The sequence below is a fragment of the Spodoptera frugiperda genome, chromosome 1 (genome assembly GCF_023101765.2).
Source record: "Spodoptera frugiperda isolate SF20-4 chromosome 1, AGI-APGP_CSIRO_Sfru_2.0, whole genome shotgun sequence".
Classification (NCBI taxonomy): Eukaryota; Metazoa; Arthropoda; class Insecta; order Lepidoptera; family Noctuidae; genus Spodoptera; species Spodoptera frugiperda.
Window position 1 is genome coordinate 11,278,827 of NC_064212.1, and position 27,117 is coordinate 11,305,943.

General features: G+C 34.5%; 1 protein-coding gene across 2 annotated transcripts in view; it reads left to right on the top strand.

Moving 5' to 3' along the window:
- Positions 1–27,117, top strand: part of LOC118273718 (myosin-VIIa) — a 45,033-nt gene continuing 17,916 nt past the window's right edge. Inside the window, exons 1-3 of one of the 2 annotated variants that reach the window (XM_035590821.2) lie at positions 1–246; positions 19,629–19,677; positions 26,579–26,839. In XM_035590821.2, coding sequence (XP_035446714.1) covers positions 19,660–19,677; positions 26,579–26,839 — 279 coding nt within the window. In that variant the 5' untranslated portion in view covers positions 1–246; positions 19,629–19,659. Of the gene's footprint in view, positions 247–19,628; positions 19,678–24,077; positions 24,220–26,578; positions 26,840–27,117 lie in introns of those variants that run through there. The other variant, XM_035590820.2, reaches the window with a different exon arrangement.

Genomic DNA, 27,117 nt, shown 5'->3' on the forward strand with positions numbered 1-27,117 from the left:
GACGGGCGACACGCAAGCGCAACAGGTAGGTTAAGATTCACGGTCCGTCGCATTTGCTGGTCCTATGCGCACGACGCGGCCCTCGCATACAGCACACCAACCGCGACCGACGAAATGTACGGGAAGCATCGGTGATCGGGTGAAGTGATCCTATTGTAGTGATTGTTAACAACAAGTGCTTGTGTTTGTGATATGACGAGGACCAGCTCCGGAGTTTGACCGAGCACCACTCATCGGATCTTAACGGTAAATTTTATCAAACGTGACAATATGACCTGAGTGTTTACTAGTCAGGTGGTGGCCGTATCGATGTGTATCCAACATGTTGATAATTTTGATGAACGTTGATTAATTGGATCGAGCACAGTCGCACGCGCATTGTTCCACTTCGAGCGCGAGAAGTCGAGAACTCGCTGGATTTCTTCCACGTAGCCCGTAGCGGTGTTTACACGTGAATTATGACACCTGTATCGGATGAGTTCGTGTTGCCGACATTAACAATCTTACTACATTTAATACATTTTATTTAAAGAAAGTTGTGTTAGTTTAGGATCGTTAGCGGGAACTCCATGGAATTGATTTTACCGTTGTAAAAGAAAGTAGGATCAGCAAATATGTAGGCAAAATAATTTTCACTATTCAATCGATTAGATAGCAAAGAGAATCTTATTGGAATATAATTGACACTTAGTTATGAGTCACGTTAATTACAAGTGGTTAATTGTCGTTTTATGTGTTCAACACACATTCATTAATGAACCGTGCGCATTTGTGGAACACACTTGAAATTCCACGATCTTTGAGCAACCGTTAGACGAGTTGCCTGTGCTTCAAAATTAGGAGATAGTATGGAATCGATCGTTTAAAAGTTCGTAGGAACCTTGACTAATTTAAAATGTAACCGTTATCTCATATTTCTGAACAGTTCCGTATCAGAGACGTGCATTAGTCATGTTTCGAGCGGCGATGTCGAAAATCCTGTTTCGACATCAACAATCTCGTACTACCCACAATGCTAAATGAAAATGAAATTGTCGCATATTGTAGTCTTCCACTTTTTGTGTGATGTGCAGCCGATAAACGCTCTCCTCGGGCAAACAATAGTGCATAAAGTTCCCATAGAAAGTTGTAAACAGTATTGATCTCTAATATGCATTGATCGGTAGGAATCGAGGGCGTAGCAACAATGTGGGTACACTTCAATATGTACATAAACAAATGAGGCTTATAACAATGTCCTAACAATCGTATGGCGTGGTTAATGTCCAATTTTAAATCGGCCGGTGTTTGAAGCGAATAATTATTTTCCAACGCGTTTATTTCATTAGTCACAAAATAACTGTTTTCTTTGCACACGCACAAACGTGTTTATGTCCTTTGACCTATATGAAGTATAAAAACTTACTGCTAACTACATTAAGTATAAATAGTTAGTCTTTTAAGGTCGTATGTTATATAAAGTATTTTCCGTTTAGTAAAAACCGTTGGTTTAATGACGGGTGTAAATGTCACAGAAATATATTTAGTAAAGTCAGTTAAAAAGGGGAAAGACACAGGTAGCAGTGTTACGTGTGGAGACATTTAATAATTTATGTAATATAATGGACCAGAACAAAGAGTCGGCCAATAATCTTATGCTTTTAAACCAAATTAGAACGTGACGTCAACGACTGGAAAACTGGAAGAAAACCACGGTAGTATTTCTTTTTTCGTAAATGACACAACAATGAAGATACATTAACCAAAACAAGCTAGTACCAAAGCCAAATAAAATAAAATATCATCCCTTGTTGTGTATCAGTACTTATTTAGTTTTCTGATTGAATTTCTCACACACATCGTCTGCCAAATTCTCATGACCTTGACAAGTCTTGTCGGTAGTCGCCTCAGTAATTTATAAACAGTTTCTCTCGATTTCTCCAATAACTGCTTTTCGCTTAAGTTTCCTTACATAACAGACTGCACAGTGCATTTGCACGTATGAACTGCAAATTGCATATAAATAGTAAATTTTAACACATCTCACGTGATTCGTGTTCCAACTATTTGTCTTGTATTAGATTATTTATTCACGACACTACCGTTTACGTGGGAGTTTCTTTAGAAATTTCCTACAAGAAAGTTTAAGAGATAGAAGGAAGATAAAGGGAGTTCTTCTATTAACACGTTAAATGGGGATCACCAATGAGGAGGTGATCGAAGTTAGCGGAGTATTTGCCTTCAACAGTTTTATCAGCAGTCAAAGACCTATTTGATGGGTTTATCGCCTAGTATAAGGATTGTAACTTGAATCTATCAGAACAGTGAGAAGCCTAAATCCTGATAAATACCTGGAATATGTACCTATAACTAGTCTTTGACCAATCATACGTGGGAAAACTGACTGAAGACCCTGCACTTAAAACTGGTTTTCAACCCATCGAAGAGTTTGCTCAGCCTTAACTTGAGAGATGAAACTCTTGAAAGCACAAGAATTATATGAAGATGTTATCAATAATAATATATTACATATTGTAATATACATCGTCTTATAATAACATTCACACGTGTTCCAAGTTTGTATTTGTTATCATTTAACTTTATTCAATACGAGTAGCATTGTCAACATGTGTTTTAAATGTCATACTGGCGATCATGTGATACTGGCATACTGGATAATTTCTATCATTGATTGAGTTGCAACAGTTTAACAACAGTGTGGTCTTGTGATGTGTAGGTACACATTATTATATCATGTTAAAGGTGCTAACAGATGCTCGTGATTGTCTCATATTGATCTGTTTGCGCAATTGTTTTGTGTTTGCCTTTATGATGCGTATTAGTGAACAGTGCATACAATAGTACCGTGGACAGTACCTACGAAGAGATAGGCTGTAATACGTCTAATTAGCCTTTAATCTTCTTTTGTAAAGTTACAGCTCTTTATTTTCTTTGACTGTCTCCTTACAAAAGGTTTTTTTTACACAGAGAGGAGTGGAAGGAGGGTAAGGAGGCCCTTACCCTGCAGTGACACGATACGTTTCCTTACAAATCTTTAGTTGTGACTTTTCTGTATTTTCTGTAACTAGAACTGGAACATATCAATCAGTTAGCAAGTCTTCGCTTTTTCTTTGCGTAATGTTCTGAGGTAATCAGGATATTATGTATTTGTGTTTTATAATCCTGGGCCATAAACTTCCAGACTGATTTACTTCTAACTTTCTATTACGTTAATCAGATACAGTGTAAATGATAGGCAATTTTTTATTCTTCGGAAATACTTTTCGCATTTCTTTCAGTATATGTAATTACATACGTATGTTTCTTGTTTCTAGAAAACTACAGGATCAGATTCATTCATCACCATTAATTCGAAGACATATGACATTCAGCTTACAATCAGTCGCAATAATAACCCAACCGTTGGTAGCATCGGTTACTATATTTCTATTTGGCAAATCTACCAAATGTTAGGTTATTGTAACTGGTCAATATTGAACAATTTTTTTGCAATACCAGTTGAAAATGTACCTCTTACTTAATTGCCAACATTTCGCGTGATTGTTAACAATTCAAAACGAGTTATTTATTATGATTTACTCCTTGGGGAAGGAAAGCAAGGCCGTCAATTATCATTGTCTTTGCTACATAACTAGTTGGATTTATGTTTTCTGTCTTACTATTAAATCATTGATAGCCGAGGAAGGTGTCTTGAATTAGGATTCCCGTATCGGACAAATATTATTTCAAGCAAAAATATGTAGGATGAAGTTATATCTACACAGCGACTTTGTTTTGACTATGCAACCAGGCTACACTAAAATAACATATCTAAGTCTAACTAAAAAATAAAATTATTGAAAACTGGAATCAAGGTACCTACATTTGTCCATCTGTCAACTCATCAGGTAAACTAGGTAATTGTTCAAAAATATCTCTGGATAAAGATTGATGAAAAACTCCATTAATTCGTAGTACTAAGAAAAGACATCAACGAGTGTATCACATAATTTTTGGGAACATTATAATTTGCCAACTACACTTTCATTAACTATTCACGTTTATGTTTCGCAGAAATAGTAATCATAAATAATAATAGTATTTATTATATTAATTCCAATCAAGACGTAGCGATAACATCAATAGTATTGATAAACATCGTTTTCGATTTTTTATAGCGTTGGTGTAAGTTGTATGTTTATGACCAAACGTGTTTCGTTTTACGAATTTCTATTTTTTGGCATTCATCAATATAATTTATTCGAAATATCGATTATATTTTTTATGCTTTGGAAATTGAATGGGTTCTAAATTCTTTAGTATTCAACATATGATATTTAACAACACGTTTAAATTCTTATTTCTGAAAGTTAAATCCGTCATTTAAGTCAGTTAAAGAAGATTATTACATAATATATATGTTTCTGTTTCCATAGAAATATATATTTCTTGAGAATAGAATCCAAGACATTGCACTTAAAACCTGCTCATTCTAGAAAAATGGCGATGCATTTAATTAATTAAATAATAACAACATAAGTAGTACAATTTTATTAATTATACGTGTAGACAACTTTTTCATTCAATTATAACCTATGCATGAGCGAGCAAAAGTTTTTATATTACTATTTTATTGGCACATTATCTTGAATTACCTTTTCAAACTAAAATATATCATAACACCCTAAGATAAAGTCCATAACCCTATAAATAGCACAATTATTGCAGGCCTACAATTAAAAATTGCAAAAATAAAATTTATATTGGAATCTATCACGATTGCATTGAACAGTAATTTGATCATGTTATGTGATAATGGACCTTTTTAAGATTAGTAATAAAGTTTAAAATTGCACACATAGTGCAATTTTAAACTTAAAACTTTTTGGTTTAAAGTCTACGCCCGTGACCGTCACTGAACTTGGACGGTTTTAATTTTATTGAAATAGTTTCTTATTATTTTTTTAAGCTTGTTTAAAGAATTATGCTATTAATTAAATACTTCTGGAATAATTTTAGTACCATATTTGAGTTCGGTACTAATTTTTACCGGTAAAATCGCGGTCTGAAAGCTAGAATTGAATAAAAGACCAATAGGGTTCCTTTTCTCGACCAGAGTCTACCACAATAGCCCCTAACAATTTAAAATCCGAATACCACCCTGTCTACTTACGGCAAATTAGTGTCCTATAAAGGCGAGATTCCGTAGATGGCATCCTCTTTACAAAAGCCGCCACCATGAGCTTTCACCAGGCAGATAGAATTATCATCCTTTATTTCTTAAGAGTACAGTAATTCTTTGAATTTATTAATAGACACGCTGTAAGATGAATATCGGTTTGTATGAGGAGCGTGACAGATGAATAGGCAGAGCGGGGGCAACCTCAGTCCGTGATAGATTAACGCATTGTGCTGTGCATATGATTGAGAAGTCGTCTGACCAAGTAGTTAATCTTTAGGAGCTTAGGTAGTGATGTTTGAGTTGTATATTGTACATAAATTCTCTCTCAGAACCTCACTTCTCGTTAATTGAAGACCATTTCTCTAGGTATTATTTCTATCCTAACAGAAAGAAATTTTCTGCAAGCGTATTTGCCTATTTTACCAGCTATCCATGTTCCGAGTATCATTCAAATTTGCTCAGCTGTTATGGAGTAACAAACAAACACTCATTTGTAAACATAGCGTATATCAATAACTGATTTTATTAAATGATGTAGTGTCCAAAAGTGGGTCTCAAAACGTTCTTTAGAAAGTCATAAAACATTCGTTAGCTGGTCTTTCTCCACAGGAAACAGTAGTCGTCTGCCGTACCTGTAGGAATGTCGTTTTGGAAATGTCCTAATTTACAAACAGAGGACGAGACGCGGTTGGCATCGTAATAAAGTTTTTGTTTATATTGTGGCGACTTTCACTGGAACGTTGGCGGCAGGACCATCAGCGCGTCTCGACGTGACTTGGGTCCAAGAACTCGTTTTAGGCTTAACGAATACTTAATGTTGTTCTCATAAAATCATTATTATTATTCATTTAAACTAGAACTAACAATAAACAGCTTAGATTCTGTGCTGTTGAATAACCAGGTTTTATTTGTTTGTTTTGATAAAACAGTTGAAACCTGCGACGAACTTCGAAAATCTCTTCTCAATTTAAGACCCCCGATATCAAGAAATATTCAAAGAAGGCTATTGCTTATGTAACTTCAGCCTTATTATAATTGTAATACGGAGTCACAAGGAAGCCTTATGACTGTGCTGCTCAATAACTCACCTAGTGCTGTAATCGATAAGCCGATTCTAATGTCATACATTCGCACACTGGTTCTGCACTGGAATATATTTATTATGCTATTTATTCTACGGTTTTAAACTGTAAATTCCTTGGCTTGGTCGTGACATGAGGTTCTATAAAGATTTTGCTTTGGAAAAAAGGTGAAGAAGATGTTGGCGTTATTGACCTTGATAAACAATTACACAGCTTCATCTAGTTATTTAAGAGATTGACGTGTAAAAGAGTTACATTGTAATCTATTTGCAAAAATAAATATCATTTATCATCATCATCCTTTATCATTTATCACATTTGTAATAGGTGGACCCGCAAACTTTGTTTCGCCTTGCAAATTGCATTTTTCTTCATAAAAACCTCTTAACAATAACAAACCCAACAAAAAAGGAATTACCGGAATCGATTCATCTGTTCTTGAAATTTGCTCTTAGCAATACATTATACGAAATACGATTCATTTTTTTATTATAGATACAATAGGTACAGGTTATGGTACAGTAACGGAAGAACTATCTACTTTCTGGAACGCACATCGATTTAATCTAAAATGGTTGATGAACAGGAGATTTAACGATAATATAGTTTTCTGGATTATGATGATTGTAGATTTCTGCCTTCCCTACCGACACGTTTATTCCACATTCATGTGAAACTGTCTCAGTATCTGTGGCAGTTCTTTTGATGAGACCCTCACGAACAATGCGCTGGTGATCTTGCGCGGTGACATTCTTTAGCAATAATTAGCTTGCGTCGTCGTCGGCGTGATCCGCCAGTGTTACAAGGCCTTCACTTTCAGTGCTTACCACTATATTTCTACGTGTCACACAGAAGAGTGTGGGCGGCAGGGAGGCCACAACTGGCTGGTCGGCTGACACGCCAGTGACGTGAGTGACGTGTCTCAGGCCCATAGTCACGTTGCACTGTTGACATAAACCATTTTCTTTATTTTACAAGGCGATAAGACATGCTCGCAATGACGCCGTCGTGAGGATGTACTGAAGTGAGTTCTAAATATGTATTGTGTATGTTTGTCAGTAAATTACCATCGTTGTGCGTGTCATGAGCAATCTTTTGAAATGTCATGCCTCGATGTTCTACACTCTGTGCACAAATATACTTAGATATAATGAAGAAACGTTAAACAAAATGTTCAAATTGTTTTACGTAAAAGGATCACATTTTCGTCCATTGTTTAGCATGCAAACCACGTTCGAACGAAAGTGAGAATAAGTAAAAAAATAAGGATTAAGTAATGGGTGATTTGTAAACAAGTCTCGGTAACAAAACAAAGTCTGCCTCCCGCGGTTCCGGTCGTGATGTCGGTGAACTTGTTGAGAAAAAAACGAAGAATCCAATTATGTTGAGATTTTTTTTAAACGCAACTAAAGAATGTGGGTCATATGATGTGCGTCGCATACAAACGGTGGCGCGGCGCTGTGTGTGCCGCCATTGTATCGCTCATCAACCACTTTCCTATGCGCCCGCGACGATAAAAAGCGAAGTTCGGCTCAGTCGATTATCAGAACGACATATATGAGACTCTTGTTGCGAGTCGCATTCAGAATTAGTTATTGCCATTGTTTTTAGCATCAAATAACAATTTAAGTAGAAATCGTTTTTGTTAAACGTATGTAAAGTCAATGCGATTTTTATTTTTGTTAGGAATCCGCTGACTGACGTTCTGTATTCTTTTCTCCCAGTTTATCATGTAGATGAGAACAAACCTTATGTCACAAAGTAAAAGTAGAAGATTAAAAAATTCTCCATGCACGAAATGTTGATAACCCAAATAGATTTTTAAACATGTGAGGTAGCGAATAAGCTTACGATGCGTCTGATGAAAACCATTTACCATTCGTAGCTCGTAGTTTATGGAAGTCTGTGAAACTCGTGTTGACGTTTCGCGTTACCTCCGGCCACGGCCCTGTAAAGACATTTTCACTCCTTTTTTGAGGTGAGGTGATTGAACCACTGATTATATTACCAAGAAACTTACCTACTTAAATAAGTATTCAGACATATTTAATGATTACCTAAACTATTCATTCGTTACAATTTTGTTCCGAATGCAATTGCTAAAGACTGGGTTAAGTAACCATTAAATGATTCTGAGTACGACGATACCGTCGTACAAAGGTACACTTTTAAAACTGTTATTAGATCCTTATCTCTCAATACTTTACTAGTCGTATGACTAATAACAGTTTTAAAAGTTAAATACTAAGATTGGTTCGTTCTAGGAATGGATCGAGTTAGATCTCGGTGATTGAAAGCATGATTGATGATGATACTAAATCGTCAATACATGGAAATGAAGAACACGAGCGCACGCGATTATGCGCTGACAGTAATGAATAACATTACCTATCTCTGCGCACGTGAGTAACATACTTGATCTATTTGTCTAGCCAACTATTGTGGGGAAATTCTAGACTACACTTTTTTGTATTGATGACGTATGTATGTATGTATCGTATCGTTTGTTACATTTCCAGAAACTTGACTGATTTTGATATATCTGTCTGTAAAGGAATACAATAATCATAAGAGTGACAAAATATTGTCGAATGAATTAAAGAACAATATTTTATTAGGTATTGGGTATAAGGCTTAATGTTTAACAACGCCAAATCCTATAAGATATTATCTCCTACATAAAAGTTGTAGGTGCACTTAGTTATCCGGAGCTGCGGACCACCTAGCGGGTTTACCGGGGCTCCAGCTCGAAAAGCAGGAGTAGGACCAGGGTGGTTTTTAGTCAGTAAGAGTCTGATACTCCCTCTCGCCTCGCCCAAGGTGAGAGAAGGCATTGGATGATTTTCCTCCCTCAAAAAGGAGCATTTAGTTACCCTCATGATTTGTAAAAAATAAAGGTTTAAGATTGTATACTAAAGAAAGGAAAGAAACTAAGTAGACACTTCCTTTGTTTACCATCTAGTAATGAACTTACAACACAAAGCTTAGTAGTTGTATTGTCCTAATAACTACAAATTCTGTTAGGACAATAGCTATTGTCGTTAACTACTTTTTCTTTGCACAAACACACGACACTAAGTATTTACATTTGTACTTCTAAAACAGTTTTACGACTGTTTGTGAAACTAAAACTAAAAACAGAAATGGTCGAATTGCGAAACCTCTGTCTCCCTTTTTGCTGGCTGAAAATGTGTTTTTTCGTAATGAAACACGAAATGCTCGTATATAGACTAAGAGCCCGCGACTCTCAGACCTTCCTTAGTAGGTGAGTAAAATTGTGGTTCAAATTCGACATAATGAATTTACTACCCGTTATCTGCCAAAGCCAACACGATCCGGGTTCTATGGTTTGGATTTTCTTACACCTACATAGGGGGCATATATAGAAAAAAAAACAGCTTTTATAAAATTTAAGGAAGGTCTGGGAGTCGCGGGCTCTCGCTCTAATAGGTTTTTCGTAATCCCGACTGTTCATATTTATCAAAATAAGTATATTTTGGCTCTGTCATCAACTGTTATCTTGATAACCGTGAGACTATGTAAATTAAGATGATACTCTTAATTAAGCCTCTGCAGTAATTGTGAGAACATTTCTTATCATGAATGATAAGAAGATTGGGTATTTAGGTTATCAGTTTTATGTAATTTAGTTACTAAGTATGTTACAGAAGCCTTTATAGTTAAATTATGTAGATGTTTTGTTTTAATAAAGAAATTCTATACATTTTCTTTTCAAGCTTGAATTTAAATAAATGCACGTATAAATAGGTAAACGATAAATGGTTTTATTCGTGAGAATTAGATATTTCATTTTATGGATAAAAAATATGAACTGGATTTCAAATTGAAACAATGTATTTTGCCAACTTAGTATTGCAAATAATCGTTACTCAAATGCAATATACCTAAAAATAAAAGTTATTATGTTGAACTGAAGAAAGCGTCTTTCAAACACGTTTTGTAACACGAGCCTGACAAGAATTTCTAAAAATCAGGAAGTTTAAACATTAACAATATCGTACTAACGTGTTGATTTTGACGTTTAATTACTAAAATAACCGTTATTAGCAAATCGGTTAACGGGTTTTTGAATTTGGAAGAAAGCAGTTATGTATCGCCACTTCTATTCTTTCCGTCTTTTTTGTATCAAAGGACGAGATTTACTTGAACCTTGCAAAAAGCGATGAAGACATTCACAATACGTTGTTGGCAATTAACGTATCCTGTTTACACAAGTTGTGTTACCGTAGTAAGTGTTACGACATAACGCACGAAGGGATCGGCACGAATCGGCTGATGGTCGCAGGCGCACGCATGAATGAGCGCGTTTCCTAGAGGCGCAGGCGGCGACAGGAAGCGGTGGCCAGTGGCGTGTGAATGCGCCACCGACGACTGAATGCACAAACATTACTGTTTACATAATAACGACACTTTTGCGACATGGATGCGGTCACGCGGCGATTACGCGACGCACTCTTATTAGATCGATTACGAATGTCTTCTGTCTCGACATGTAACTCGGGCGCACTTTTACTTTCGGTTCAGTAATTTGTTGAATGTCAGCGGTGAATTAATCATTTTGGCAACTTGCACCTATTTCCTAATTTTTTGATCTCATGATGTGTGTGAACTCAGATCGATGCTATTGTTAGCACACGAGGTTGTAACGTTTAGTGTGTAGTAGTAGCTATTTATTTAATAACGCACATTTACAACGGCATCGAACTGACGACCCGCGACCGTCAGGTGGCGGGTCACGGCCCTTGCGGACGAGAGGTGTGCCTACAGGGAGGCTAATAAAACACCACATACTACAGTACTTAGATAGGTATTTGTACAATAATGCCATAGCTATTACAATACAATGCGCGATACTTACGCCCTACAGTTAGTAGTTCACAGAATTTGTCATTTTTTGTAATGAATTTAGAAGCAATAAAGCACAAAGATAGTCTTTCATAATATTCCTGATAAACAATAAATTATTATGAGAAATTATACCCTATGATATAAAAGGCTTTATTTAGTATGTTTTTCGTATACTTATACTTCGTATCTCCTGCAAAGTTAAAGCTTGGTATGTTATTCAGAGGACACCAGTGGCTGCAAATCACCAGTTAGTAACCTAGGCATGTTAATCGCGACAAGTAGATATATCTACATTCAATAACTGTACTACAACTTGACAGTAAACACAAAACAGCATTATAATGTAATCCGTAACAAAATAGTGATCGGTGCGCGCACGCAGTTAGCCGAACGTACACAGTCGCAAGCGCATGTCAACTCGCACTGAACCGTAGCCGCATGCCACAGCTGCCAACTTCGTTGGTAATGGGAGTGCAGGGAATCTATAAATTCTAGACTTTATATCAAAATAATAAAGTAGAAAATCGAATAAAGATATTTGACAGAATGGAGTAGGTTATTTTACTGGGCTACTGTACCTGTACCTGTTTGTCGATCTATATGTTGTGTGGCTAATCATTAGCAATTGACGAATGTATTTAATATTTAATTATATTTTGTAGAAGCACGTAGCTATTAACATAAAATCACACCTTGATGTTGTCGGAATATAAAAGTACTAAATTGTATAAATTCTTAGAATAACTCTAATGATTTTTCGACAAATTAACTTCAATATCAATGTCATCACGCATAAGAAAATTAATAAATATGATTATTAATTAATATAACTATCAGACATTCAATTAATTGATTCAAAATTGAGTGTCAATTACTGTAAATTATTTTCATTTGACCTATAGTCGACGTGTAAAGGGTCATAGAAGCACCTGTCGTTTATCTTCAATTTTCAAAGTCTCGTCAAACACATGACAATGCAATATACACTCTGTGTTAGGTACACTTAAAGCAGTTAACTCATTAACACCTGCACACTGTATATATAAATACAGTTACCGTGTATAATAATGTTTGGAACGCGCCAGTCATTGCTTGTTACTACGCCGGCCGCTACGAGGCTACAAAGTTTTAAGTTAATTTGATTGGGGTCAAAAATATTATGGTTGCTTAGGTGTTGGATCTCCCGCATGAGTGTAATGTTGTTTATTTTGTTCAAATCCTAGATAATAATAATTATGTAGCCTTTTATTCCGAACTGTTTACATTTTATTTACATGGATTAAACCCTTATTTACAAAGTATCCCTCAGTTTGGTGTGTCTTGTGACAAAGGTCTCTGGTTCAATATGGTCCTAAGGCTAGGTGGAAGTCATCATCCCATCTTATAATTGACCATCCTCGTTGTCTTTTACCGTTTCTTGGGGATTACTCGCTTGCTCTAATTTTCAATCTTGCTTCGTAGCATGTTACAAATCTTAGATAGGAAATATAAAAATGCTGTTGAATTTAGACATCTTCAGGCGAAAATAACAACAAAGAATTAGACTTTCTATCATTTGTTTTTTTTTAATTTCCAATGTCTTCGCAGTGTTAACAAACTAGCATGAGGAATGAAGGTAGAATAATCCAACGTCGTAACGTAGGTACTACGTCGTGAATGGTAGCGACTGAACATAGAAACTATCAAGTATCACCCTTAGACTTATAGCATACCTATACTTACTTACACAAACATAGGAGAAACTATACAACATCAATTTTACATTATTTCTTACAACTATCCTCTTGTCATCATGAAAGTGCGTTCACAGTACACAGTACAGATAGCGGGTTCTCGCGCAAGTGACAAATATGGTACCCGCTTGTTACCCGAGCACTTTACTTATAGTTTCTGAGAAAACTACGCTAACTGGACACACGTTTAAAGAAGTATGTTGAAGTGGATGTGACGTGATGTTATGCAATTTCTGTGATTATACACTTGTGCTGCAAGTGGACAAGTTTCTTATCATGTAACTGTCGGATACATTAATCGAAGTTATGTGCGTTCCTAGTAGGTAATAGTTGTTTAACCGATAATTATGTTATTATGTAAAAATATTAAAGATTGCTTCCGGTTTCTTAGGTTTAGCAAAGATACTAACTACGCGTACTACGATAGACGACTTAAAATTACTTAGATGTTATCAGTTACTTGGATTATTTAGTAATTTTATGATGACTGGACATAATTTTAGACGCATAATTTTACGCAATATTAATTGGTATTTCTATGCTAATTGTCATGAAGACGTTATTACGGGAGTTGGCATCATCAGCTTTAGGATTAAAATCTTTTTTCTAATAAAGATTTAAGAAAAGACGGTATCACTGAATTTCGTAGCTCTGTTTCATGTTTTTATACCTACATTGCATCACAATATTGAAATTCGAAAGCAATTTAGTCGGACAAGTACTCCGGATAAACCGTGATCTAGTTTACCAAATATTCCAACGCCAAACATGGTATTAAGCCAGTAATACCATTTATGGTCATTATTTGTACCTACTCACGCTCACTCACGCACGAATGTCAATTGTTATTTTGAATACGATATAATGTGGGAAGGAAAATACTACATGCCAATGGAAATTGGTCACAACGGGAACTGCTGAGTAAAAAGTCCAAGGATTCGGTTAGGTATCTACTAGGGTGATTAATAATTGGGTTGTGAAATTAGTTTGGAAATAATTGCATCACTTAAATTTTTATGTTAGTCTACGTCTTCGTAGTTCTTTGTTACTCTCTTGTCGGAAAGGTGGTGGTTGTAACATCAGAAATGTATCAACCATAACCTGAATGGATAGAGAATTTAATCTTTTACTGCCGTACTCAGAGTCATATAAAGGTTACTTGACCCAGTCCTTAGTAATTGTTTTCATCATTAAATGTCTTTGAGTACGTCAGTTATAGATTAAGTAACTGTTCATGCATTGTAAATGAATATAATTTATCTATCTATCCGGATTAGTTCTACTGTTTAAAATTAATACACATTGTATGTACATAGTACGTAGTATAGAGAAGCTGAGCGTCGCTCAGAGTATTGTGCTGTGAGATGAACGGCCGATAGATAAAGGACTTCCGCCGTTTAGTTCCGCCGCTCACTTACACGTGCGTTTGCGCAGATTAATAAATACATACAGAAGGTTTACTTCAAACTGATACTGATACTTTAATCAAAAATAAATATCAGGTTATCTCAATGGGTTTATTTCTTTATATTAAAGGTTGTTTATATTATAACTTTCATGAGTCATACTAAATACATTATTATATTTTTCGGCTGTTTGATGATAGCTTGAAACTAGTCGAGTACCTCGTCAAATAGTTACGTTAATAAGCCGAAATAAATACTAATTAACTACAATATCTATTTACTAACATACCATAATTTAATAAAATATTTATTTCATAACTTTCTTAGTTTTTGCCCTTTTCCTATTGTTGTCGTGTGAATAATCAATTTAAATTTAAGATCACTGATAGCAGCTGTTACAACTCATGAATCATCTCCGTCTAATAACATACAGTGGTCCTTTTGTCCGTTTATCTATTGAGTGACAGTACTTATCCCAAGGAGATGCGCGCACGCACTTTAATAAGCTGCGCCGGAGCACGATCCGCATATTATAAAGTCATCTCAAAGCTTTTAAGGCACCGTTGTTAAGTCGTATGTGTGTTTTGTTATTAGGTATACATTATGCTGTGGGTTTTTCATTCTGTATTTTATAGAAGGATAAAGTCAGCGCGTCTAGGTAAACTTTGTATTAATATGTCCTTTTACCTCAAAAACTTACTTGTTTTTGGGAAATTTTAGGATTCTAACTAATTGTGCAACTGCAATTTTCCTCTAGTCGAAGTTATAGGAGGATTATAGTCAGTTTATCGAAATACCATAAGCAATAATAAAACTTTCATTTCTCTAGCTTTGGTATTAAATAAGGTAATGAAATGTATTACGGAACCAAATTAACTTGTATGGACAACAACAACTAGATATTTTCCTTAATTTTCTTTTGATTTCAAAACTCTATCTACTTTGATTTTCAATTTACTTGATGTAACTAGTTTTAAATGTAAATGAAATTGCCCAACGCATTGAAATCGATGCATTTAAAATGTTCTTACGTAGATGCGGCTGTTTATATGAATACATTACAATAGAGTTGTAGTAAAGAGGTTGCAACTATATGGTTACTAATTGCATTAGGCAATATGTTGCCTAACAGATTTTCCTAGAGTACATGCTGTGTTTGATACTCATTTTATTTAATTTACCTGCATACGTACTACACTATGTTGATATAGTTAGTGGGTGTATGATTTTAATGTTTCCCCCCGTCATCAAAAAAAGGTGTATGCTATATTTATTCACGATGTACAAGTAATGTTTTTTTGCTAGATGAACGATAACTCTGGGGCCTTGATAAAACGAGCTTTGGGACTTTGTATTTAGTGTTATGATTTATTGTCTTCCATTTGATTTACTATACTATCTTAAATTCGGTTTCATTTCAAAGGACCGAGCTACCCTGTAACCCTCACTAAGACACCAACTAGAGATCAAACAATAATATTCATCGACCAAAAAGCTATATACTCAGCATCTTATAGTGTACTAAGACGAGTAAAAGTAAAGCTTTTCGTTTTCATGACATAAAAGTAAATGGATTTTCAGCGCGTTGTTAACAATGCGACATACAAACAAGTGAACAATGGGCGGCTCACACCTGCTTGCGATAGGGTTGTAAGTTTTATAAACACTGCCTAGTGCCTTGTAGTGGAATAAAAAAAGTAAGACGATGTAAATGCAATGTTGGAAAAAGTGAATCGCTTCGTTGATAAGTTATTGTTTTCTGTTTTGAGTAACGTTTGTTGTATTTTGGTTGTTTGTTTGTATGAAATAGACGAGTAAACATAACGTTTTTGCAATACAGCACACATAGGTTTTTTTGAGGACATTTTTGCATGATGAAGATTTATTTTTTCTTAATGAAGTAAAAAAATCAATAGTCAAAATTATTTATTTGATATTTAAAATAGACCGGGAAGACACTTTTGAACGACAAGCAAATTTTATAATATTAATAAAATATGTCTGTCCATCAGTCCTCCCTAAAGAATTTTTAAAATGAACCCACCCAGGTCTTAGTCATCATAAACCCCATTGTTTGACAATGTTCCTCACACATAAACCACTTAATTTACAAGTCCTGAGAGTCCTCACACACAATGCGCAAGAGTCGAACAAAAGCTCTACAACTTGAATTGAGCTTTTAAACGTGAATGCTTCATCATGCTTCAAGAGGTTTCATTAGAGGATCGTTGTTAATTATTTAAATTAATACTTAGTTTTATTGATGAATGAAAATAATAACGAACGTATCTATAAAAGTATGCTACGATGTATTTTTAACATCAAAGAAATATATAACGATTATCTATTACAGAGTTGCAGAAAATTACGTAAACATAACTTAAGTAATTAACTTAATCGTAATGTTAATAAAATAACTATACTTTATTATTATCCCACTCAGTACAAACACAACTATTATAGAAAACATAAACATTGAAATATCCAGTCTAGCTAACTATTTAGATGCTATCTAGACTTTCCATGAATAACTTAATTAAATAATCAATAAAGTTATTAACAGTAAAGATGCGCTAAAACAGACGTTAGGAGCTTAATTATCAGTACATTACCATGCAAAATGGTGTAGCCTTATAAATATTTAATACGTAAGTGTATAAGCACTTAATATCATCATTAACAGCCCGTGAGAGTCCACTGCTGACTACGGGCATCCTCTACAAAAGAGGGATTTTTCATAATCTCTACACTGGGCAAGAGTCCCTCCCTTATCTCTCCAACAATCTTCAAATTAAAAGGACAGCAACGCATTTGTAACGCCTATGTATTTTGTGTCTATGGGCGGCGTCGATTGCTTACCATCAGGTGATCTATCTGCTCATTTACTGACTTATCTCATATAAAAGAAATAGATTTATCAAAGAACGCTGTTATCCGGTCTCTGTTAAGTATGAAGATCTTAAGCAGGAATATTTTTACAATACCCGCGGAAAGAGTAGAGGTAGTGTCAAGTAAATGAAACAAGGTGGTGCAGTAGTAAAGTGTATTTATAAATGAGTTTACTGACTTGGTTGCTTTAAACCGGTTGAGTGGAGCTAACTGAATGAGGTTGAGTACTTGAACAATGCACTCAATAAGACTATAGTAATCAGTACTAAACAATGGAGCATCTTTTCGAAAAACAATCCAATCCTCGTGACTGAGTTGTGGTACTGATAAGTGCGATTAGAGATTCTGTGTTATTGGAAATATCCTCAGTTGTATCTGAATCTGTGTTAAAAGTGATGTTTTATTTGATAATATGAACGATTTTAAATTAGTTACTTCTTGACCTAGTGAACTTTGTTAATACAAAACTGTACGAAACAATTTTCTGTGGACACTTTATTTGACTTCGAATTTTATTATCAATCCATTCTCTCACGGATAATTTTATTTTTAGTACCTTCGTGTAGGTACTGCCCTGCAATTAACTCCTGCCTTGCTTCGAAAATTGCTGCAATATTACTGCAATTATTTTCTCCCTTGACATTTGTTATTATTGCACTGTATTTTTTTGTAATAAAAAGTATATACTTACTTCAGCTGTAGCACGATAACCTACCAAAATGTTTACATGAGTTTAAACTTTAAAGCTAAATAAAAAAGTTGAAAATCGATTGGAAAAAATACAGGTTCGGTTAACTTGACTTGAGTCTTCATCTACACAGCTGAACTATTGTGGTATACAGTAATTATACGGCTATTTCTAGCTATCACCTACAAACTAAACCAACCAGTTTATCATGGTCTCGCTTTGTATGAGTTTTCTGTACATTCAAAGGTCAGTTTATACTGGTTTTGTATAGCTTGATTTGTTCCGTGTACTCTTATCTTATCTATACTGGTATTAATAAATCAAGTGTTTCTGTGTAATGTGTAGGAACAAATTATTTGCACTTGATGTAAGACTTAGGTGCAGGGCAACCTTGGACTTTGTGTACGGCACTTGAAGACTTGAGATCATTTATTTGTTACTTTTTATACGGAATAGAATTAATTATCGTCAGTCTTTACTTCAATACATAACATAATTATCATTTTGACTTCTTTTAACTGTTTAAGCATTAGGTAATTTAGCAATAGGTAGTTGATTTCGAGGAAAATCCATTATAGTTACCTAAAAACAACATTCTTAACGTAGGTGCGCCGAATTCGCTTCAAGCGCCACCTAGGTTCATTCTTAAACTGCACAAGATTCAACAAAATTGATAGAACACTTCCGCGCGGTTTTACCCGCTCTAATCGGCTCCTATTGATCATAGTGTGTTGTTATATAGCCTTCTTTGATAAATTGACTATCCAACACAAAAATAATGATTCAAATCGGTACAGTGGTTTAATCGTAAAGAAGAGGCAGAGATATGAGTTCTATGGGTCCTATTGGTCATAGCGTAATGTAGCGTAGCCTATAGCTTTCCTCGATAAATTCAATGTCCAACAAAAAATATTAATCAAATCGGTCCAGACATTCCGGAGATTAGCGCGTTAAAACAAAAAACTTCTTCAGCTTTATATTATATAGGTAATAGGTAACTTTCCTTGATAAATTCAATATCGAACACAAAAATAATTATTCAAATCGGTCCAGACATTCCGGAGATTAGCGCGTCCAAACAAACAAACTCTTCAGCTTTTTATATTAGTATAGAGTATAGATTAGACACAAAAGAGGTTTCTATAAATAGTTGTGACTAAATTTCCTTGAGGTTACCTATCTATTGGTATAATGACGTCATTTTACGTGATTTGCTACATGGTAAGACGTCGTTGTTGATATTCAAGATTCACTTTTAAATTAATTTAAAGAAGAACCTTATACAACGTAAGTGCTTAATAATTTACTGTAAAAGACTTCATGAAAAAAAAACAAAAAGTACTGGACTATAAATTCTTGTGGTTTGTGGGAATTTGAAATCTTTTGACTTGATATTTGCTTAGGTACTGTCAAATCGATTAACAAATACTTATTTTACTTTTAATGGCAATTATAACTTATGCTCTAACCACTAATTACTTTGTTAACTTTACCTATAAGTTGACATTGTGATTTTAAGAATTGAATAGGTACTTTTTTGTATTCTAAATAAATAATAAATGAACTGAATTCGAAATAAAATCCTTTATTTTTAAATGTCTATCGATAGTGTTTTACTGATATTAAATAACACATTTAACTACTAAACAATATTATGAATTTTATTAAAACAGTAGGTTCCTTATTATGTTAAAAGTAAGAGTCATTAGTCATTAATTTCATATAGAAATGTCGAACTGTATAGGTGTTTAATTTGTTAATCAATTCAATAATAATTAATAGTGTTGTTGTTTGCTTCAGATCGGGCCGGTGACCACATGCCGCCTTCATCATGGTGATCGTTACCAGGGTAAGTTTGTTTTCATATATTTTTTAAGAATTCATAGAAACGAACGGATATAAAAATCTTAATAAGTAATAAATAAATATCTACAACTTAAGTTTTCATATTGTTCAAACTTTTCTTCTTTGTCTGTTGTATTTAAGTCGTTACTTTGCTGTTGTCTCTCGTTACTTAATTGCTTAACGGCCTTTTTTTGTTATCTACCTGTTGATCGATTAGACTACTAAACATAGAGAATTTTGATGCAATTTGTATAGAACAAATTAAAATGATCTCTGTAGTAGTCAAACCTTTGTTAACTGTTGAACTTTTCCCAACACCAGAATCAATAGACGACTAAGAATATTTTATAGAATTAAATAGATGTAACGTAACAACCCACACCAACACACATAGTTAAGTACCTACTTAAGTTCATCATGCAATTAAGTAAACAAACTGGACATGGTTTCAGTTGCCAAGTATAGAGTTTAAGTCGAAATCTTTAGAAAGCCTGTCCGAGCCTCCAGTTTTGTGGCTACATAAAATTATGGATATACCCGTACAAACCGGATACTACGATGTATACGGCATCCATTTTACCGACAGCTTCGAGCCGTAGACTTGACATGAATAACTCTTGATGACCATTTGTACTGTAAGTGAGACCGTAAGATGAACATGAATGACCGATTCTGATCGTTTGGGTACCTAGTCATTCATTTTGGGATTGATCGCAGATCAAACTGTGGTTTGATTTGATTGGATATACGCCGGTACTTACAATGAGTTTAGAAGTAGATGTGTGGATTACTTATAATTGTTTCACTAAAATATTGTTTTTGTTAATTATACGTGAAAACGTTTGTCATGTGTCATCATGTCTTTATAGATCACGTACTAATTAGGTACAAAAATTGACATTCCTTTGTTAATTAGGTAGTAATGTTTTTATTTTCACACAAGTAACTTATGATTAATTACGATCGCTTCAATGCTAAAAACAATTGATTGCAACGTTAGATTTTTTGTAATTGCCAAACTTGGTAATAAAAGGCAATAATTGCAATTGAAAAGAGGTTAGCTGTCAAAAGTTGCAACTTCCGCGTGTGAACATTTAAAAAAATGAATAGTCGGCATTATGAACGGTGACGCAGTGTGAGCTACCTACTTGTGCCCAAAGCGGTACATTCTCGCCGAGTTCCGATCAGTGCGTTTGGCAACACATTCCGTCAGACCGCCACAGAATCCAACACTGAGGGCGTTCACCTCGCTGACCAATACATACATGCATACACACTATACATATACTCTCTCACATAGCGAACTCAAACTACACATAATATCTCATTTTCGAAAACGTAAAGAGAGAATTTCTTAATCTACGTATCAATGAAATATCGTTTATTGGAGAGTGTGACAGCTATTCCGTTCTTGATTTACGATGACTTAACCGTTTACACTAAGGGTTTCAATATGTGTATCTATCTATTAAAAGAGAAATCATAAGTAGATTCAATTTATTAGAGATTCAAAATATTTGCATTGAATTAATTCCCGTTCTTCCAAATTGGTTTGCACTTTACTACCTACGCAGCTACATAAATATAAAAATCTAGTCATAAACAAATATTATTGAAACTAGACCTCATTTTCGTAATGTTTATGTAATAACCAGTCTATTGAAATATTTCCTAATCAAACAGCTAATAGTTGGCTATTCCCTGAAAGGAATTATTGACATGTTGTCCTCGTTTCATATTTGCAAAATTTCCAACCAATTCACTATTTTGATTTCTATTTTTATTCAAATAATAACTAGTTGTGTTTAGTGTCCAACAAGGAATTTGCGTGAAACCACATGATAACTAAACATTGACCATTTACATATAGTTACAAGAAGTAAATCTTTCAAAAGCTCCTTACGAACAGGGTTCATAGATATATCGTTTATCAAAATCCTGTTTTAAATCTAACAGTCAGTGATACAACAATAAACGTCTTACGGGCTAATCTCGATAGATAGTTTAAGTTGGCTGTAAAAGCGTATCCGTGTCAATTCGATGTTGCATTAAAATTCTTAACAAATAACATGTTACACAGACTTAGGCAGATTATAGACGTGTAGAGGTGAACTGGTCCACTGCCAAATCGAGAGGGAGAGTGGACACTGGACACAATGGCTCGTAAACATCGAGTGGGAGCGAAACTAGGACCGAACGGCTTTCAATACGAAACGAAACTCGCTTGATATCATTGGCAACTGATCTGTTTATTGTCTAGAGTCTAGCTAGTCTAAATTGTGTAATAGAAACTAGCGAAGTTTGTTCGGGAGGTTTTAGTCGATTATCTGGGTTGTTGATCGAATAGTTGCAGTATTACTGCCTAACTACTCTCACGTCAATGGGGACTTAAGTCACCAGAAACATTTTGTCTAAATAGTTCATGTGCCCAAGCGACTTGAATTACTTCAAACCCATCTAGTGCTTTATTGTGGCATTATAAATAAGTACAATTGCAAACTACTAGATGGCTCTGAATTTAAATTTGTAATCGCTGAGAGTAAAGATTATTTGTGCAAATTCAATAAGTTTCTCAAAAAAATATTTTAGAAAAAGTCATAGTCTCTTGTTATAATAAGAGACACCTTTGCCCGCTTTTCGAGGTAATGAACTCGAGACCTTGTACTTGCTACTTACTTACGTCACTTATATGTCCACTCAAGCAAAGAAGCAGTAATAAACTAGTATTACGAACTGCAATTATTTGTTTTACATTGCGTCGACAACTAATTAATGTTAGAGGGCTTTCACCCCGCACTAAGTCACGCATAGATTCGATGATTCCTATTCACATTTGGTACATTTTCACCGATTCCTAGAATACAAAATTCGATGCACGTTTATCGTCATTGTCTGTGCTCACTGTTACATATGAATTTATACACATTGTACATAGTTCATAGGTATGACACGACATTCGACAATAGGTAGTTAAATGGTCTGTCTGTATGCAAAATACTTCAATAAAATTTTTGACACTCCTCAAACAGACCTTCTGCACGATTCTTGTGCTTGCAGTCTGACGAATCGCTTTTAAAAACCTTGCTTGCTTGACAAAATCATTTTCCTCTATGTCGCTAGTGCGTTTTCAAATACAAACACACTTACGATTTTAATTCAGATCTAGAACAACAAATTGTATACATATAATATTATTATATGATCTAAGAATTTGCTATGTGCGAAGAATAAAACCCGCTACACGTTACGTAGCAGTCCCAGTTCCCGACCACAGCGACACCAGTCGTTTATATTGACTTACGATAATGTATGTAAATCGCATATTATACCTACACGTGTGATGCGACAACATTTTATTCAATTTCTGTTTAATATTAATATTTAAAACTCGCTTTCTTCTAACATGCGGACTCCATAGGTTATAGAAAGCATTTTTTTTTTCAAACCGGATCAGAAAGTCTTGACATTGGAACACGTCAAAATTAGCATTATGAATTAATTTTTAAGTCATAGAATTGCTAATGACGTGTTAATAATTTGATCTGCTCATGTTTATATATTCAAGTTAATGCTTTGCTCATGACTTAATACCCAGGGAATCTTAATTTTTCCCGTAACGGGGAAATTTTGTTTGATTTTTAGTAGTATCCTAAAAAGATTGCCTACGGGTAGGCAGGAGGTCTACTACCAATTTTCCTACTAAAGATTAAGTGCATAAATCTTTACATTTTGCTTAAACTTGTACCATTGGATTGTGTATGTATATTTATTGATTCAAACTATGACTAAATCGATTACTCATGTAATTCGAGATTAAAACTGGCGATGAAATGTTGTTACCGTGTGTTGTGTGTTTACAGAACAGATAGACATCGATATCATAATCCAATATTTGTAGTTATAATTGACTTTGATATAAAAAACAATACATCTTTTGAGTGCAGATAATACATTTATGAATGAGTTGCCTCTTATTTTAAATAACATATTTCCGTAAAAAGATGTTAATAACCACGAAGCAAGTAGGTACAAAGAGGAGATCAGATGCCATAAAGTAATAGTACACTGTGACACAGAAAACGGCCCTGCGTAGATAGGTCATAAGCGCTCAGAAAGTCACAAATTAAAATATGGACAATTGGCAACGTTTTCGTAGTTTGGAAAATATAGAGAGACGTGGTTTGTATCGTCCCGCGCTCCACGTAAAGTGTCACTCTTTACCAATTCTTAACTATTTACAGAACTAACTACGAGTAAATAATCAAATGTTTTTCTATACTACATAGTTATCGTGATATTACTTAGAGAATAAATCTTACGAGTCACTACGTCATTTGGTATAAATCATATTGTGCTCATTGAACGAATGGTGACTGATAACTGTTATAAAGTTAACTGTGCAACGATCTGAGAGTTGCGGTCATTAGATGATAAACTTATCGATCGGCTAGTATGAGCTGACACTTACTTCTATACTATTAAAAAGAGTATTTTATTTTTCTATTTGCGGTTGTGATGTGTTGCCATGGAAACCATATATTTTGAGGTAACTTTTAATCGTATATTGTTGTTTTAATACTGGTTTATTCTGTAGTTGGGACTCGAGTTGCTTTGTAATGTTTTTAGCCGAACGTTTTTCTTACTATCACCAATTATTTGACAGAAAAATTGGTTGAATTAGTTTTAGTAGTTCACGAATCCACATTGTATAAAGGTGTTTAAGTATTAAGCGCTGATAAGGTCAATATTACCTAATAGTTAAACATATTTGTGGGTATTTATACACTTACGCAGTATTAAAATATAACCTCAAACTAAGTTTGAGTCAATAAAAGTAACATTTCCAATAATAATAATTATTGTGATTACATTATGAATCATTCAAGTTGCTCATGAATTCATTCATGGTCTATTAACTTGGATTTACATGGCTAACAGTATCTACTTTATAATTTGTCCCATTGCAGGGCAAAGACCTCTTTTATGCAGAGATTAATGAATCATTGATTTCATCCATAATTTTCCTCTAAAACTGAATATTTTAAATGTTGACTCAGTATTGAACTAGGTACTTATTACTACGTAAATAAAGAAATATATTAAAATAAACTTGTACAAAACTCTATAGACACTTGTATTTTTTTAATGATGTATCTAGGTATTACATTCTTATGTTTATTTACTTATATCTTCACGACACACATACATATGCGTGAACGCTATCGTATGTCGCTGTGACTGTGACCCGGACTAAGACCACATGTTTGCAATGAGAGAATATTTCATTCATTCAAAACCAAAACTTAAACTAATTTACAATCGTACGAATTACTCTTTTTACGTCTGAGAACTTTATTCTATACTCCAAACTATAGTAGACGTACTTCTACAATTCGTATTAATTATAATGAAGTAATTTCGTGTCTTCTTCTTATAGGTACCTACGTAACATAACAATACAAGTTTTAATAACAGTAATTAATGTATTAAGTAAGAGATATCCATCGCCATGTATTATTGACGGCGCGCGCAATAGGGACGCAGCCGACTTTCTACAACTTTATACCCACTGACACTGCAGACTATTGTTTTTATACTAGTTCCGGCTCCAGTGGATTACAGGTTTTATGAGGTGTTGCTTATGTATTAGAATGTATGTTTTATTAGGTAGAATCTTTTTTAACTATTATATGGGACTTATACTTATGTATTTAACTATTAACACAAATAGTGAAAAGTGGGTGTACATTGCATAGCAGCATTACGCGTCGTAATGTGCACCTCTGCCTACCCCTTCGGGGATAAAAGGCGTGACGTTGCTTGCAATCTTCTTTAACTAATAAGTTCTTATTATGTATGCAATGCTTATTATGTGCATAAATAAAGGACAATTTTACAGATGTGATCTATAATTTATGATTTTTTTTAAATCAATATACAATATTACTCAAAAAATGAGGTCAATTTGCTACGGAAAATACAGATTAAATCTAAGATGTTTAGATAAATAAGTTTTATCAGCAAAACTGCTGTTTAATATGCAATTTATTGGTGCGAAATAATGTCATCGAATCATTAAACAAATGAGGTTCGGTTATCTATGAAATCAGGCCTGTCTTTATCATTACGTAGTCGTATATGTAACAAAAAAATATTTTTCACGTGCTATAATTTTTTCACGTACGATCAATATTTTCATATCATTTTTAAATGTAAAATTCAGTTGCATTGACACGTTCTTTTTGTTTTAATTGTTGTAATATTTTCAGATATTATTGTCTTATTGACTTTAAAAAAAGTTTACAATTATAAAATTATAACTGAACTAAAGAAAAACAAAGATATAGAAATCTAGTATCGAAGAGCTGATAAAGAACAGGAACCAGATGTCAATAGGAATCAATCTTACGAAAGCTGTCAAGTCACATTAAAGAGAGCTAATGGAAATACCTGCTTGAGACAACTTTTTTTTCAGTAGCAACAAAAGGTCTTATGATCTGTATCTATGGTATAAACGATTAGGCATTTAAAAAGTAGTCGGTTTGGTTTCTGGTCGGCGTATAAGCATGTGTTGTGAGGATCAATGTCGTTGACGATCTCCCGAAAAGGAGAGTTGTCGCCAATCTGGTTTTTGATTCGATATCGAAATTAGTTGTTCGAAATTTATAACGATTGTTTTAACTAACTTGATGTTCGTGTGGTAATCTTCTTTGTCTGTTTTTTTTTTACAAGATGTTATAGATTAGTCACACACATCAGTATTATAGAATATCTATACTAGCCCAAAAAAATAACACAGTCAAATACCATTTATTTACTAATTAATCCCAAAGTCACAAATTAGGTACCTAAACAACCCATCAATTTTACCTGACAAACTCTAATCAAACATTATCTATTTTCAGGGCGATTACATATGGATCGAGCCGGTGTCTGGTCGGGAGTTCGACGTGGCGATAGGCGCACGCGTGCTTGCGGCCGAGGGGCGACGGATTCGAGTCCGGGACGACGACGGCCACGAGCAATGGCTGCCACCAGAGCGAAGGATCAAGGCGATGCATGCCACCTCCGTGCATGGCGTCGAGGACATGATATCCCTCGGTGACCTGCACGAGGCCGGCATCCTCAGGAACCTACTTATAAGATACAATGAGAATCTCATTTATGTAAGTAACTTCTATTAAACTAACTTAAATTTAAATGGCACTAAGACAAACAAAAGTTATAAACAAAGTACTTATTAATTACTAGCTTCTGCCCGCGACTCCGTCCGCGCGGATGTCGGTCTTCGCGTGGAAGTTTTATTTCTCCATTTTGAGTAACTCTGACAATGACATCTTATAAATATCTATTGGACCCAAATACGGCGAGGCCCATAATAATTAAGGAGATCCCTCTATTGAGCTACTGCTGAGCAGAATAAAACTGAAAAATAAAGATTTTT